The sequence below is a fragment of the Astyanax mexicanus genome, chromosome 1 (assembly GCF_023375975.1).
Source record: "Astyanax mexicanus isolate ESR-SI-001 chromosome 1, AstMex3_surface, whole genome shotgun sequence".
In the NCBI taxonomy this organism is placed as follows: Eukaryota; Metazoa; Chordata; class Actinopteri; order Characiformes; family Acestrorhamphidae; genus Astyanax; species Astyanax mexicanus.
In genome coordinates this window covers 58578546-58592386 of record NC_064408.1, presented here as the reverse complement: position 1 = coordinate 58592386, position 13841 = coordinate 58578546, and the positions used below count along the sequence as shown (strand labels likewise).

At 37.8% G+C, this 13841-nt stretch overlaps 1 protein-coding gene across 2 annotated transcripts; it reads right to left on the bottom strand.

Annotated features, from left to right (window-relative positions):
- Positions 1-7498: 7498 nt before the first annotated feature.
- Positions 7499-13001, bottom strand: ppil6 (peptidylprolyl isomerase (cyclophilin)-like 6). 2 transcript variants are annotated; one of them, XM_007245412.4, is made up of 8 exons: positions 12855-13001; positions 11460-11555; positions 11118-11306; positions 10770-10832; positions 9924-10071; positions 9760-9819; positions 8558-8693; positions 7499-7993 (listed from the first exon to the last, which is right to left on the bottom strand). In XM_007245412.4, the coding sequence occupies exons 1-8, from the start codon at positions 12930-12932 to the stop codon at positions 7882-7884; spliced, it is 882 nt and encodes a 293-aa protein (XP_007245474.3). In that variant the 5' UTR covers positions 12933-13001; the 3' UTR covers positions 7499-7881. The 2 variants fall into 2 exon arrangements, with proteins under 2 accessions (XP_007245474.3, XP_022522069.2); XM_022666348.2 differs by having other exon boundaries at positions 12828-12993.
- Between the last annotated feature and the right edge of the window lie 840 nt (positions 13002-13841).

Below are 13841 nucleotides of genomic sequence, written 5' to 3'. Positions count from 1 at the left end.
TCATTTTAAGTAATGCACAGCATCTAAAATGTCTAGTCAGGAGGATTTCAGGGCACATTATGTAAGATCATTTTTATCCCAAGTCAGTGGTCTCCAGTAATGCATGAATCAGCTATAATCCCAGGAGCACAAACACAGCCCTGATTGCTTTTCTTCATGGCCAACCGGCTGTGTATCAAAGACATGGCTGGTGAGAAGTCAAGGAATAATGTAATGGATGAAAGTCTCAGTGGGATTAGAGACAAGGCCAGGAAAGGTTCATAGTCAACAAAATACTGAGTTGGGCATAAAGATACGGGCATAAAGGTGATGGACAAGTGAGAAAGTGAAGAATGAATTTCACCAAGAACAATGCTGAGTCCTGCAGAACGAACAGTGATGATCGATCCTAGGTATTTCTTCAAACGATCAATACAAAAAAGGAAAGTCTTCCTCAGGTGCAGCCTAAAGCAGTTTTTGCAAATGATGTATAAAAGGTGTAAATCACACCTAGCTGTGCATTTAAAACAAAACACACATTTTGCACTTTGTGTCAGTGAGAAAAAAATTACCAGGACCCACAAACTCAAGACCAGCAAGTACCTGCCCACCTTCTTATTTTCAACATTAAAAGCCTTCCAATGGTGCTCTAATTATTGAACACATGGAAAGAATGATAAAACTTGTAGTGTAGCAGCTGAGTTTAAAAATGGCTAAATAGCATAGCAAATAGCAAAAATGCTTATTAAAACATTTTGACTATTACTCATTATAATGGCATATAATCACAATAAATCACAGGCAACAAACAGCATTGAATACTTCCCTTATCTCAGATGTATAAAGACAAGTATTTGGAATACTTTATAAAAAGTATGTATTCATCTAGGGCCATCATTATTCTCATGTAGGGCTGCCACAAACGATTATTTTTACAGTCGACTAATCACCGATTATTTTTTATGATTAGTCGACTAATCGGATCATACGTTAATTGAATATAAAACACAGTTTATCACAATAGAATGCAGCTGCTATTATACAACCAACATTAGATTTCAGCTATATGCTAACTAAAAATAAAAACAATTAAAATCATAGTTCATTAAACCTTTAATGAAATATGCAGCTTGTTGTAACAGACAATTATTTTACTGTTTAGCATAAAGTGTAAACAACTGTGTAAAATAAGGATAAGGCACTGGCATTTATGAAACATCTCAACCGTGAGGTTGTTTGAACTATTATAAAAAAAAGTATATTGATAAAAAATGCCTCTCTGTCCAGATATTGTGTATATTACCGTACACAGGGCAGCGGTCTGCACAGATCTGATTGGCAGAGGAGAGCGTTTGGTGATTTTACACCACACATGACTGATCTGTGAGTTTACTGCACCGAAAAGCACTGAAAACAGAAGCCACTGTCAGAATGAAATCCTTCTCTGTAGTTTATCGGTTTGGGACGGCATTTGTGACAACGTCTGGGTCCGGATCCGGATCGCGGTCCGCCTATTAGTGACCTCTGTTTTAAAGCTATCAAGATGAGTAAGTTAAGTACTAAGTTAACGCTCTGTTTACGCTAATTTTAGCAGCTAAATAGCAATTTAGCTTCTTCGTCATTTAATCAGCCACAACATGCCTCCTTTTCAGGTGCTCGTGCATCGCGGTTGTGCTGCCGAGGAAGGCAAGTTCTTCATTGCAGATATTGCATTGCACGCGTTTCACTTTTATTTTCTTGGTGATCCCACACTTTTGAGTTCTGTAGCGGGGTAGCCATGAAACCAGAGCCTGTCTGTATAATGTCCTGAGATGTCGTCCACTACCTACCCCGGTTTCCACTACTGCGCATGTGCGTCCAGGACAGAAAGGCAGTCGCAGCAGTTTGGAGAGAAAAACAAAGAAAAAAAAAAAAAACGACTAATCGACTATTAAATTAGTCGTCGACTATTTTAATAGTCGACATAATCGTGACTAGTCGACTAATCGTGGCAGCCCTATTCTCATGTAATCCAAACTTTGCATCTACTTTAGATTCATACCACCAAGCTATGTACATATTCACATTAAGACGACTGGACATATTTTGTAAAATAAGTACTATGGGTTAAATCCTTGGTGTTACATTTCTTGGAGCTTGTTATGCATTAATTATTGTTTGACCACTAACTGTATAGATCTAGAGTATCTAGCTGTATCCAATTCAATACACTTAGCGTAGAAAGAGTATCCATTTGCTGTTTGTTATACAACCTTAGCCTTGTAGCAAGCTAATCCAGTTAGGCCACATTTTGAGCTTATGAGACGTATTTGGTTTTTGCATATTTAGTCAAGTACTTCTTCTATTTACTGTACACTTTTCTGGTTCCCTCCTTCACAAGAAAGGTGAAGTGTTTGTCCTTGTGTCCTCACATTTTGATTGAGGCTCAAATGTATTTGTTAAAACGTTGAATACTTAATGTTATTAAAAACCACATCACCACAGTTGAGGACACATGGCTGAAACAGACACCTGCCTTTTTTCGGTTGTACTTTGCTGGTTGTACTGAAAAACAGTCTACCCAATGCATTACACACTCAGTGATTGAACTATCAATTAGCCTTTTAGTACAGCTTCTTTATAAATATTCAAAGATGCATTCCAAATGTCACAGATCAACCCACTTTTGGTAGCTCTGCTGTGGTTATTGATTATTTGGGTCTGTTACATGCTCTTTCAGACTGTGGCAGCCAGAGTTGCCACGCTTCAAAACAGATTGATTTAAAGCTGACCTGATCCCCCACAGAAGCCGAACTTCTCATTTTCTTTCATGACTGTATTTTGAGCTAAGCCCAATTAGGCAGGAAACCCCTGCAAGCAACAAACACTGTGTGATATGATATATAAGGCCCTCATCCACAATATGTGCCTCCAGACCCGCTCATATAGAAATAGAGTGGAAAACATTTCCCACAAATTAAACTTTTATGTTATGTTCCGTGAACCTGCAGGAGCTTACAAAATTTCTGAATGCTATCTTTGCTGAGCTATGATCTTGCATTCACATTCTTCAGAAATGTGAGCTAGCAATGTAGGCTGTCTGAACAGAACCCAGTGAACCCCACAGGGTCAAAAATATCACACCCCCCTGTTCATTAATAGGCTCACTGACACATTATATTGTAGCTCTTACAGCAGTTATATGCAGCACTGAGTGTGAGTTTAATTAACTAATGGTCCAGTTATATGATCAGTCAAACAAAGTTGTCGTGATTTGACAGTCAGTAAACTATATTTCTACTAGCGCACACTAATTTCACCCAACTTCTTTTGGAGGTGTGGTCCCTGCAACACTGTAACTCTCAAGGCATTTGACAACGTTACTACTAACTAACTCCATGTTTCTCCTCATACTCTGTGAATCAAGACTACAAAAAAACACATTAAAAGGCTAAGTTTGAGAAGTGAATATAATATCAACTCAATATAATATAAAGTAAACCACTCTCTACATCTGACAAAATGCACCCACGTGCATATTGACAAATATAAACATAAACATCTGCTTTACTCTCACATTTGATGCTGATGACTGACATTTGAGGATTCACAGGCTTGAATAACCCAAGGCACACCACACACTCAACAGATGCAAGCATTTGACAACCCCAGACAAATGGCAAAAGAATAAAAGTGAGCAGTGTGGCTTTACAATAACACAATCCACACCTGCTGAAACCAGGGAACACACACACACACACCCTCCCCCACAACACACAAACTTAGCCTTTTTCCTGCTCCAAGTGAAAAGAACAGACCCGACTTTGACAGGCAACAATCATTTCCCTAAATCTGGTGTGGTTTACACTAAAAGTAAGTTCTGCATGAGGAATTAGGGGAACACATGCCAAGTACCACAGCAGAGAGTAATAGAAGGCATAGAAAAGGACATGAAGATACCTCATACCCACTCTTTGTTAAGACTAGGCCCTTCTTGTTGAGGGAGGCAAACAGCTGGCCTCATTTTGGTTTTGGAGGGGGTGGAATTTGCTCTGAGCATACACTTTTTCTCCTATCCACTCTGTCCATCTGAGAATCAGAGCTATGGAACACCCCACCAAAACAAGCAGCCCACCTCTCCTGCAACTACTGTGATTCTTACGAATATTAATAGAGGCTCTCTGACGCCCACAAATCACCTTCAATATCCCAAATATTAGGACATTATATATTGCTCCCGACTGTGCACTTTTTGGGAATGATAAAGCAAGACAGAGCAAGTGGTTAACCGACATAGGAAGAGTGTCACTGATCCTGACAGAGCTCTCCTTGTGCTTAGTTTATTTATCGCAGTGCTCTGTGGCCAAACCACTTGTGGACTTGCTAAAAAGTATATTTGAATATTTATATTTGAATATACAATTTGACCAGATTAGAGAAAAAAAAACAAAAGCGTAACATATAGGCATGTCATGACAATTACGTTATCGTCTTAACAAACAATAAATGGATAGGACCTCAATTATATTTGATTATCATGATATCATCTATTGTGTTTATTTGTATGTTTGTTCACACATAGAACAGTGAACAGTATGTGTGTGTAATGATACAGTCAGTCATGTAATGACCAATGCTTCAATAACCATGACTCTGTACACACAGTGTGGACTGCATTAGGTGAAGAAAAACACTTATTTCCACACTATGACTCATTCATCAAGTTTTTCACTCACATGTTGAACACAAATCGAAAACCTTTGGAATATAACCAAGAGGAAGTTTGAACTGCTTATATTTTTGCACCAGGAGTGGTATAAAGTTATCTAAAAGCAGTGTGTAAGCTTGGTGGAGGAGAACATGCCAAGATGCATGAAAACTGTGATTAAAAAGCAAGGTTTTTCAACCAAATATTTATTCTGAACTCTTACTTTATAAATATGTTTTCTTTTAATTATTTGAGGTTTGAAAGCTCTGCATGTCTTTTTGTTATTTCAGCCATTTCTTATTTTCTGAAAAATAAATGCTAGACCATTTTATTTGGAATTTGAGATAAATGTCTGTAGTTTATAGAATAGAACAACAATGTTCCTTTTACTCAAACATATACCTATAAATAGCAAAATCAGAGAAACTGATGTGGACTTATTTTTTTCCAGAGCTGTATTAAAAATATACACAATAAACGTTTTTTTTTTTTTTTAACAGAATAACAATTTGACTGTAATTTGACTGCAATGCAACAACTGGCAGCAGGCAGGCCTCCCACTGACTGAGATGCCTTCTCAGAGGGGGTGCTGTGTGTGTGTGTGTGTGTGTGTGTGTGTGTGTGTGTGTGTTGTGAATGTGAAGACGAGAGAGAGAGAAGGGAACACTGGTGGGGCAGGACATCACTCCAGATGCCTCCACACCTCAAAATAAGCCAGGATTCCCGACGGCCGTGTTTTATCTGGGCGGTTAGAAGGGGGCTCGGGTCATTTGCATGCATCGCATCACCACTATGCGCCTGCACACCAGTGTGGCAACAAGCACAGAAAGAAAACCGGGAAAAGACTGCCATAACGGAGAGAGAGAGAGGAGAGAGAGGGGCTGTAAGAGGAGGAGAGGAGGAGGAGACGCCATCGACACAGCAGCAGCAGCAGCAGGGAGAGAGAGAGCTAGCTCAGCAGAGACTCTACATTTCAGAAAACACCGCAGTAAAGAGAGCGCACAGCACTCCTCTTTCTTTACTCTCAGACTGACGGACACACTCCCGCAGGATAAACACCTCTCTTACCTCATGGTGGCTCCCTCTGTAGCGCTCACAGTCGAGTAGAGAAGTTGTGCAGAATTCACACACACACACAGAGTTCAGGGAAAGTTTTGCACTTGACCACGACCACCACAAAAGGACATCAGCGGAGCGCCGCGGGAGAAACCGACAATATATCCAACAAAGTAAAAAAAATAAAAATAAAAATGAAAAAAAAATTAAAACGAGCTCGGCTCTACATTATCTGAGGCGGACCGCAGCTCGCGAGTGAAGAGAAATACGGAGGAAGCGCTTTGCGGGCTCAGTGCGGCGGCGGCTCTGCGGCGGCTCGGCTCTCGCTTGCTAATAGCGGCAGCGTGCCGCTGGGATCTCCCTCCTACAGCTCCACGACTGACGCAAACCTTTTCTCAACTACGTGACCACGTAAGGGACGCAAAGCCATGGTGACCACGCCCCCAAATGTAATACTCATACAGACCAGTTCACTATAACCACACCCTTTCGAGACGGCCACGCCTTCATGCAAATATGACAATAAAATCAAGTCCCGCCCCCTTCCACCCTCCCTCTCCCCACTCGAGGACTATGGACCGAACCGCTACTGAACACAGGCACAGCGCGATACTGCCACACTGTGGACATGACAATACTGCTTTAACATGAAGCTACAATCTGTAAGGCTATTTTCACATTACCAGGGTGAGTGACTCATATCTGACTTTTTAGCTCAATGTGGTTTAGATCTGATTTTTTTTTATGGTTGTGTGAATGTGCCAAATCAGATTATTTTCAAATCATATTTAAGTCACTTCTTCATGTGGTTCTAAATCGGATATGTATCCAATAAATCGAAATGCGAAGCGAATGTGAACGGTCAAATCGGAAGTAATGCGTCTTTTTGTTTTTACGCGTGCGCTACGTGCTTCAAAATCCTGTTGTTTCTTGATGTTGTCCAGCCTGGCTCTGCTTTTTGAGTCTGCTTTGTTTATATTCTAACCACTCAATTGTACACACTTGTTCAAATTATTCATTTTTATTCATAAGAGGTTAATATTTCTAAATTATATGAGCTAATATGAAACAATTACTAACTGTAATTAATAATTGTGAATGCAGTTATATTGGCACTTCCTATCTGAAAACCTCGTTCCTTATTTGGAGACAAATATCAAAGGTATGTAAACTTTTTGCTGCATAAGTAAAATTTTCCATGGGCCATTCCCCAAATGACAAATAAAAGCCTTTATTTATGACCATGTTTGATATTTTAAAAATATATAGAACAAACACGCCATAAACATCACCAGGGAACAGTTTCTACTGTAATACTTGCACAAGTGTGGATTGAAAGACTGCACTACAAACTGTAGAAGGATAATATACAGTATATATTAACTAAAGGCTTATCTACACTGTTAAGAAGAGTTCAAAGGGATGTGCTGGTGGTAGGTCAGGAATGTCAAATACACAGGTGTTTCAGGCCATCTGTATCTGTTGCTGTAACTGAATGCCTCTCTACCATAATATAATATACATAAATGTACTGTACAATAATATGGATATAAAATGTGATATAAAACCTGACTAACTGACTGTTAAAATACAGTATTATTAGTATTAATTTTCCTCCTCTTTGACACAATTCATCCAGTTTAGGCAAAGTAAAAGCACAATTATTGTACATAATTATTATTACTGAAAGGCAAATACTTATTTTTGTAAATGCAAAAGTGACCAAATCACAACACAGTTTTGTAAAAAACAAACAAACAAACAAACAAAAAATGGTTTCAGACAAAATAAGAAACTTTTAATATATAACTGCTGACATCTTGCAAAAAAAAACACACAACATAATATTTCAATTGTGTCATAACTTATACATATGAGACACTGTTACAAGAGGTAATAAAAACAGTAACTGTGCATCAACATGTATGAGAATTTAACATATTCTCAACTTGTTTAACAAAACAGATGATTTCATCAGGGGTGCCCAAACCTTTGCATAGGAATGTTTATGGGAAAGGTGTTATGATTTTTATTTGCCTAAGGCAATTTCACAGAAACGGAAAATGTCTACTCCTTGTAATTCATTTTGATTAGAAGTTCTAAAGTTCCACATTTGTAGACTACCTACAAAAATCACTCCTACCAATGAACATAAACAGTCAAGGATTAAACAACCCACATGCAACTATTCTGCAGTCCTGTTTTGGTCTTTCATTGTAAGTGGGCACTTCCTCTAGTTTCCTAAGAACATCTGTGCCTTCAACAACTTGCCTGGGGAGAAAGAATAAAAAATGAAAAATGGTTAATATGCTACATTTCTTTAAACATAGTCAATTTTGGGTATTTTTACCCTAAGAATTTAAATGAGCATTTGATTCTATTCCAAAGTTTTCTGATTTTAGCTTTACAGTTGTATGTGATTCACAGCAATACTACCTAATGAGTAGTAAGTAACTGACAATAAAATATCATTAGAAAACTGATTTGCTAACATGCAGGTTAGCAACCCAAAATATACTATTCTGTAATAATTAATGTTCATTTCTTTAGCTTTCACTGGCTTGTTGCAAGGTATGCCTCTCATTGTAGGTTAATTGTTTAATGTTTAATTTATTTAGTCATTTTTGGGACAACAGTTTGAAGTTCTGTAGCCATGCAGTGATGATCAGTAAGCCTCCTTGGATTTTTAGTTCAATTTATTGATTTTAAAAAAAGATTCCATAAATACTTTTAACAGTTTTTGGTGTATTATAAATGACAGAAAATAACATTTGTGTGGATCTTCTGTAAACATGTTTTTAAATTTTATATATATATATTTTTTAAAACACTCACCCAAAAGCCACATAATTTGTATCCATCCATAGGGCTGGCTGTAGGGTGATGTAGAACTGGGAACCGTTACTGTGGGGTCCTTGGTTGGCCATTCCCAAGATCCCTCGCTTGTTGTGAGATACAGCAAAACCCTCATCTGGGAATACAAGCAGACAAGTAACAGGTGAGCAGTAGAAAATAAAAGGGGGAAAGAAATTTAGTCTAAAGCAAAAAAGAAAGAGAGAAGGAAGATACAGGTACAATACAAAAGCGAGACTATCTCTTTAAAAGACCCTAGAGAGCAGACAACATGATCTAGCTGCTGTGGAAGAACTGAGGTGATACTCTCGAGAAGCCAGATTAGACAGAGGCTTACGAGCACATCCTACAGAAGAACCTATGTGGGTTGATGGTTAGAAGATGATCAGATAGATAAGACAGAGAAAGATTGCTTAGGGATTTGTATGTGAAGAGAATTTTGTACGAATATGGTTTTTATATGGAGTCATTGAAGATTATGAAGTCAGAATATACAGAGACACGAACAAGCTTTAGTGAGAAGGCAAATGTCTAAAATCTGAATGGCAATGTATATGTAAAAGTTAAACATAATAATGAAAAAAGCGCAATAGACCTAAATAACCTTAATACAGGCAGCAGCAGCACAATAGACAGATAGACAGAAGTTTTTTCAAAGGTTGCTGATATAATTTGACTTTGAGGCTCTGAGAAATCTGGGATGAACTATCATGTGGTAAAAACGTGTATTGTGTTCAGATAAATCAGTAACGCAGGTCTTTTTTTTTTTTAAAGAAATTCTGCCATGGGCACCAGACCAAAGATGAAAACAACCATCCAGGCTGTTATCAGCAGCACCATGGTCTGTCATTGAGAAACATATGCTGCCTTCAAGACATCCATGCATTTTTAACAAGAAAATAAAAAAACACATTTTAAAAAGGCATGGCTGCAGAAAAAAAGGGTACTGGATTACTCTGCCTGCAGTACTAATTTTAGAAGAAATGGTAAAATAGTGGTAAATGCTTTACTGTCCTAACTTTTTCTTAAAATGTGCTGCATACAGTAGTTAAATATATATTAACAAATGAAATGAAGAGGAATAAACAAAACATGAAATGTCTTGCGCTCATCATGATCTGGTTGGACATTATGGGGCCCCCAAGCAAAAAACTTATTCATATTAGTAATGTCCTCGAGTGCACCTCCAAAAGTTGCACCATAAATGGATTCTCCACCATTGCCTTTCCCAGCGGGAGTAATATCTGTAATATAAAAAATACATATATAAATCAAATCAAATGTAGGGATTATTATGTGTTAATTAAATGTATGTGTCAGTGTGTATGTGTTTTCTATAGCACAGTACCTCCTCCTTGCAACCAGCCATTAGGCACCACTCTGTGGAACAGGGAGTTCTTGTAGCTGAGCATGAGCTGGTTCTGGGACATGCCTGCCTCTCCAGTACACAGGGCTTTAAAGTTTTTACATGTCTTTGGACACAGGTCTGAGAAGAGCTAAATAAAATACAGCACACCCTTTAGTTACACACATCTGGAATCCCTACTCAACTGAGGGAATGCACACAGTGTGCCAAAAGGCTGAGAACATTTTAACATTTGAGAAAAAGTTATGCGTGATGTTCATTAAGAAAATGTACTAAACTGTTGTCTACTAGGATTTCTACAATTTTTTGGAAAATGACTGTGGAAATATGTCACTATTCTGAGGTCACACAATGGTGTTCAAGTTACATACCAATTCATGGGACACTACTGAGTATGGCAATCATTTTTCTCCCGTCCAAACTAAACTGTAACTCTTAATACTACACAATGTACATTATTTTAACCACAGCCACTGGTGAATAAATTTTTATAGATTTGTTTGTTCAACCACAATTAAGTTAGTAATTTGTTCAGCCCTGCATAGCATATTAATGATTAGGGAGTATGGCTCTACTTCCAGTACAGAACATGAAAAACAGGCCTTCTCAAACTGTTGCCAGAGAACTGTGTTAAATGTTTTTGTATGCTGGTGTATACAACTTTTACCTTACACATCACTAGTAATGTCATACTGTCAAAAAAAATATGCACTGAACTAGAAAACAATGTTGAATAGAATCATTTTTACTAGTGGTCTCTCTACAATTCTCTCTGAAAATGTAAGAAAGGTTTAAATTATTTAATCAATTAATTAAGAGTAATCTTACCTCAAACAGTAATCGACCAGCTGCTTCCCCTCCAATCTCAACATCCATGTACACAAATACATGCTATAGAGAAAGAATTCAAGAATTAGTACTGATGCTGGATAATCTGCCACTTTTATACCAGGGTCAAACCGTTCTAGACAGTTTTCGACTGAACGACATTCCACAGTGTTAGTCTGTCTTTGAATAGGATACTATATAAGAAAATATAGAAAATATTTATGCAAGGTGGTTGCTATGATATTCCAGGTGTTACTAGAGTATTTTTATCAGGATGCACAAATCTTGACCTCCATTTATTCACATAGAAAAAGATATATGTGTATTACTTGTAATTCATGTACTTGCCCCAGTGTTGAGCAGGTGCTGCTGGTAGTATTCGTCAGTAATGGCAGCATAAAGTGCCGGGGGGCGGTAGAAAGTGAACAGCCACTGTTTCTCTGCCCACCTGGACAGATCTTTTTCATCCCCGATAAACTGACCATTCACGAAACACACCACACTCCCTCTGTACTGGAACATCTCCCCTTTCAGCTCCTACACAGTGCAAATTTAGCCAGTACAATCAATAAGAAAATCCTAAATCACACTGTTAACATACTGTTAACATACAGTTCAGGATTCATTTTTTATGCTGTTTTACTTTTTGCCACTGCACCTCAAACAGTCTCAGTCCATCACTGAACATACCTGCTTTTTATCTGCTAGATACATATTCCAGTCAAGCTCAAGCAGTGGACAAATGGTGGGCTCAAAAAATGAATCTGGGAATTTTTGTTTTAAGCCCTGTAAAAGACACAGAGGAGTTTTTGTTTAAGAAAAATATGAACATTACTCACATATTGTGGTTTTGACTAGACTCATACTGTAAGCAGATCTACAGTTGGTAGGTATCTGACTATATACAGTGGAGCTTCCAAGTTTGTAAACATTCTTTCTATATTTCTGCATAAATATGACCGAAAACATAATCAGATTTCTACATGAGTCCTTAAAGTAAATAAACAGAACCAAGTTAAACAAATTAGACAAAAATATTATACTTATAAATTAGACAATAATATTATACTAATTTATTGAGGGAAATGATCTAATTATATATTTGTGAGAGGCATAAAAAGTAAGTGAACCTTTACTTTTAGTATCTGGTGTGACTCCTCTTTGCAGCAATAACTGAAACTGAATGTTTCCGGTAAATGTTGATCAGTTCTGTACACCCACAAGGAATTTTAACCCATCACTCCATACAAAACAGCTTCAACTATGGGATGTTGGTGGGTTTTCTAACTCAGGTCTTTCCACAACATTTCCATTGGGTTATGGTCAGGACTCTGACTTGGCCATTCCAAAACAATAACTTTATTCTTCTTGAACCATTCTTTGGTAAAATGACTTGTGGACTCATGAGCACTGACATTAGCCAATGTGAGAGAAGCCTTCAGTTGTTTAGAAGTCGCCCTGGGGTCCTTTGTGGGCTCACCGACTATGAAAATATCTTGCCCTCGGAGTGATCTTTGCTGGTCTACCACTCCTGGGGAGGGTAACAATGGTCTTGAATTTCATACATTTGTACACAATCTGTCTGACTGTGAATTCTTTAGAGATGATTTTGTAACTTTTTCCAGCCTAATGAGCATCAATAACTAAAATATTTTTTTTTGAGGTCCTCGGAAGTCTAACTTGTTCATCGAATTATGTGTTGTAAAGAGCACTTTGATAGATTCCAGTCTTTAAATAAAACAGGGTGTCCACTCTCACCTGTTTGTCATCCCATTTATTGAAAACACCTGACTGTAATTTCAAGTTATCTGCTAATCCTAGAGGTTCATAATCGTTTAAGATTAGGTGTGAAAATCTGATGATGTTTTAGGTCATATTTATACAGAAATATAGAACATTCTAAATGGTTCACATACTTTTAAGCACCAATGTAGTTAGTACCAACATCAATGAGTCGTCGAGTCGTTTTTAATAAGAGCAGGACAGACACTTCATAACTGCCAACAGACACACAGCACTCTAAGCGTTCACTGCTGAACTCCGGACACACACACACACCTTATAGGCGTCAGAGCGAGTCATTACCTCTGCGATGCTTTTAGCGACCTGAAAGCGATGAACTTTCATCAGCCCAGTGATCTCCACACGGACCTCAGGAGCCATTTCTCCACACCTTCACCGCCACCACCAGCAGGCTGAGCGTGGGGTTGCTTAGCAACCGCCTCACAGCCCGCGCACACACATGACGTTCACCCACGCCTTCAGTCACACCGCTGAGCGCTCGAGCCCGTCCACTGGTCTGGGTACAGTACAGGTGTTCTGTCGAGTTGTGCTATCCTGTCAAACCGTGCGTTTCCCAGTAGATGTAGGTTAGTGTATTTGGATAGCACTGTAAATCACTGTATCATTTCAAAGTTATGGCAATACATTAGCAGTACATAATACTGCTTATGTATTATTTTCTAAAAAATAATAATTGTTGTATTTATTATTCTTAATTACAATTTACACTTTTGTGCAAAGACCATGAGTACAGGGTGTTTAATGCACAAAAAAACAGATTTATTATAAAAAAGAGAGAAATAATTAACGTCAGCGCATGCGCAGTACCTTTCAATCACAACTCCACCAATTTACACGCAATTTTCACACGGTTTGGTTTGTTATAAACAACAGAGGTGTAGTTATGATTCAGGACGCTGTTACACATTACAAATATGAGCTTTCATGTTGAAATTGCTTTATATTGTGTTTTTTGATATGGTATATGGCATGTGGTATGGCATATTAATAAGGTTTATAAATAAATGTTATATTTATATATACACAAACAAACTATTCTTGTTTTCAATAATATTGCGATAGCATACCTTATGTCCAAATTTTTGGCAATATTGTGTACGATGTGATATTGCACACCTCTAATTTCAACTATTGATTTGATTTTTTTTTTAATCAAGCTGTTTAAAAATATTTCCCTTTCCACTTTATGGGAAATATGTTCCCTTAAAAAAGAAGAATCCTTTATGTATGTCTGAAAATTGCAGCTGACACTCGATTTAAGAGACGCAA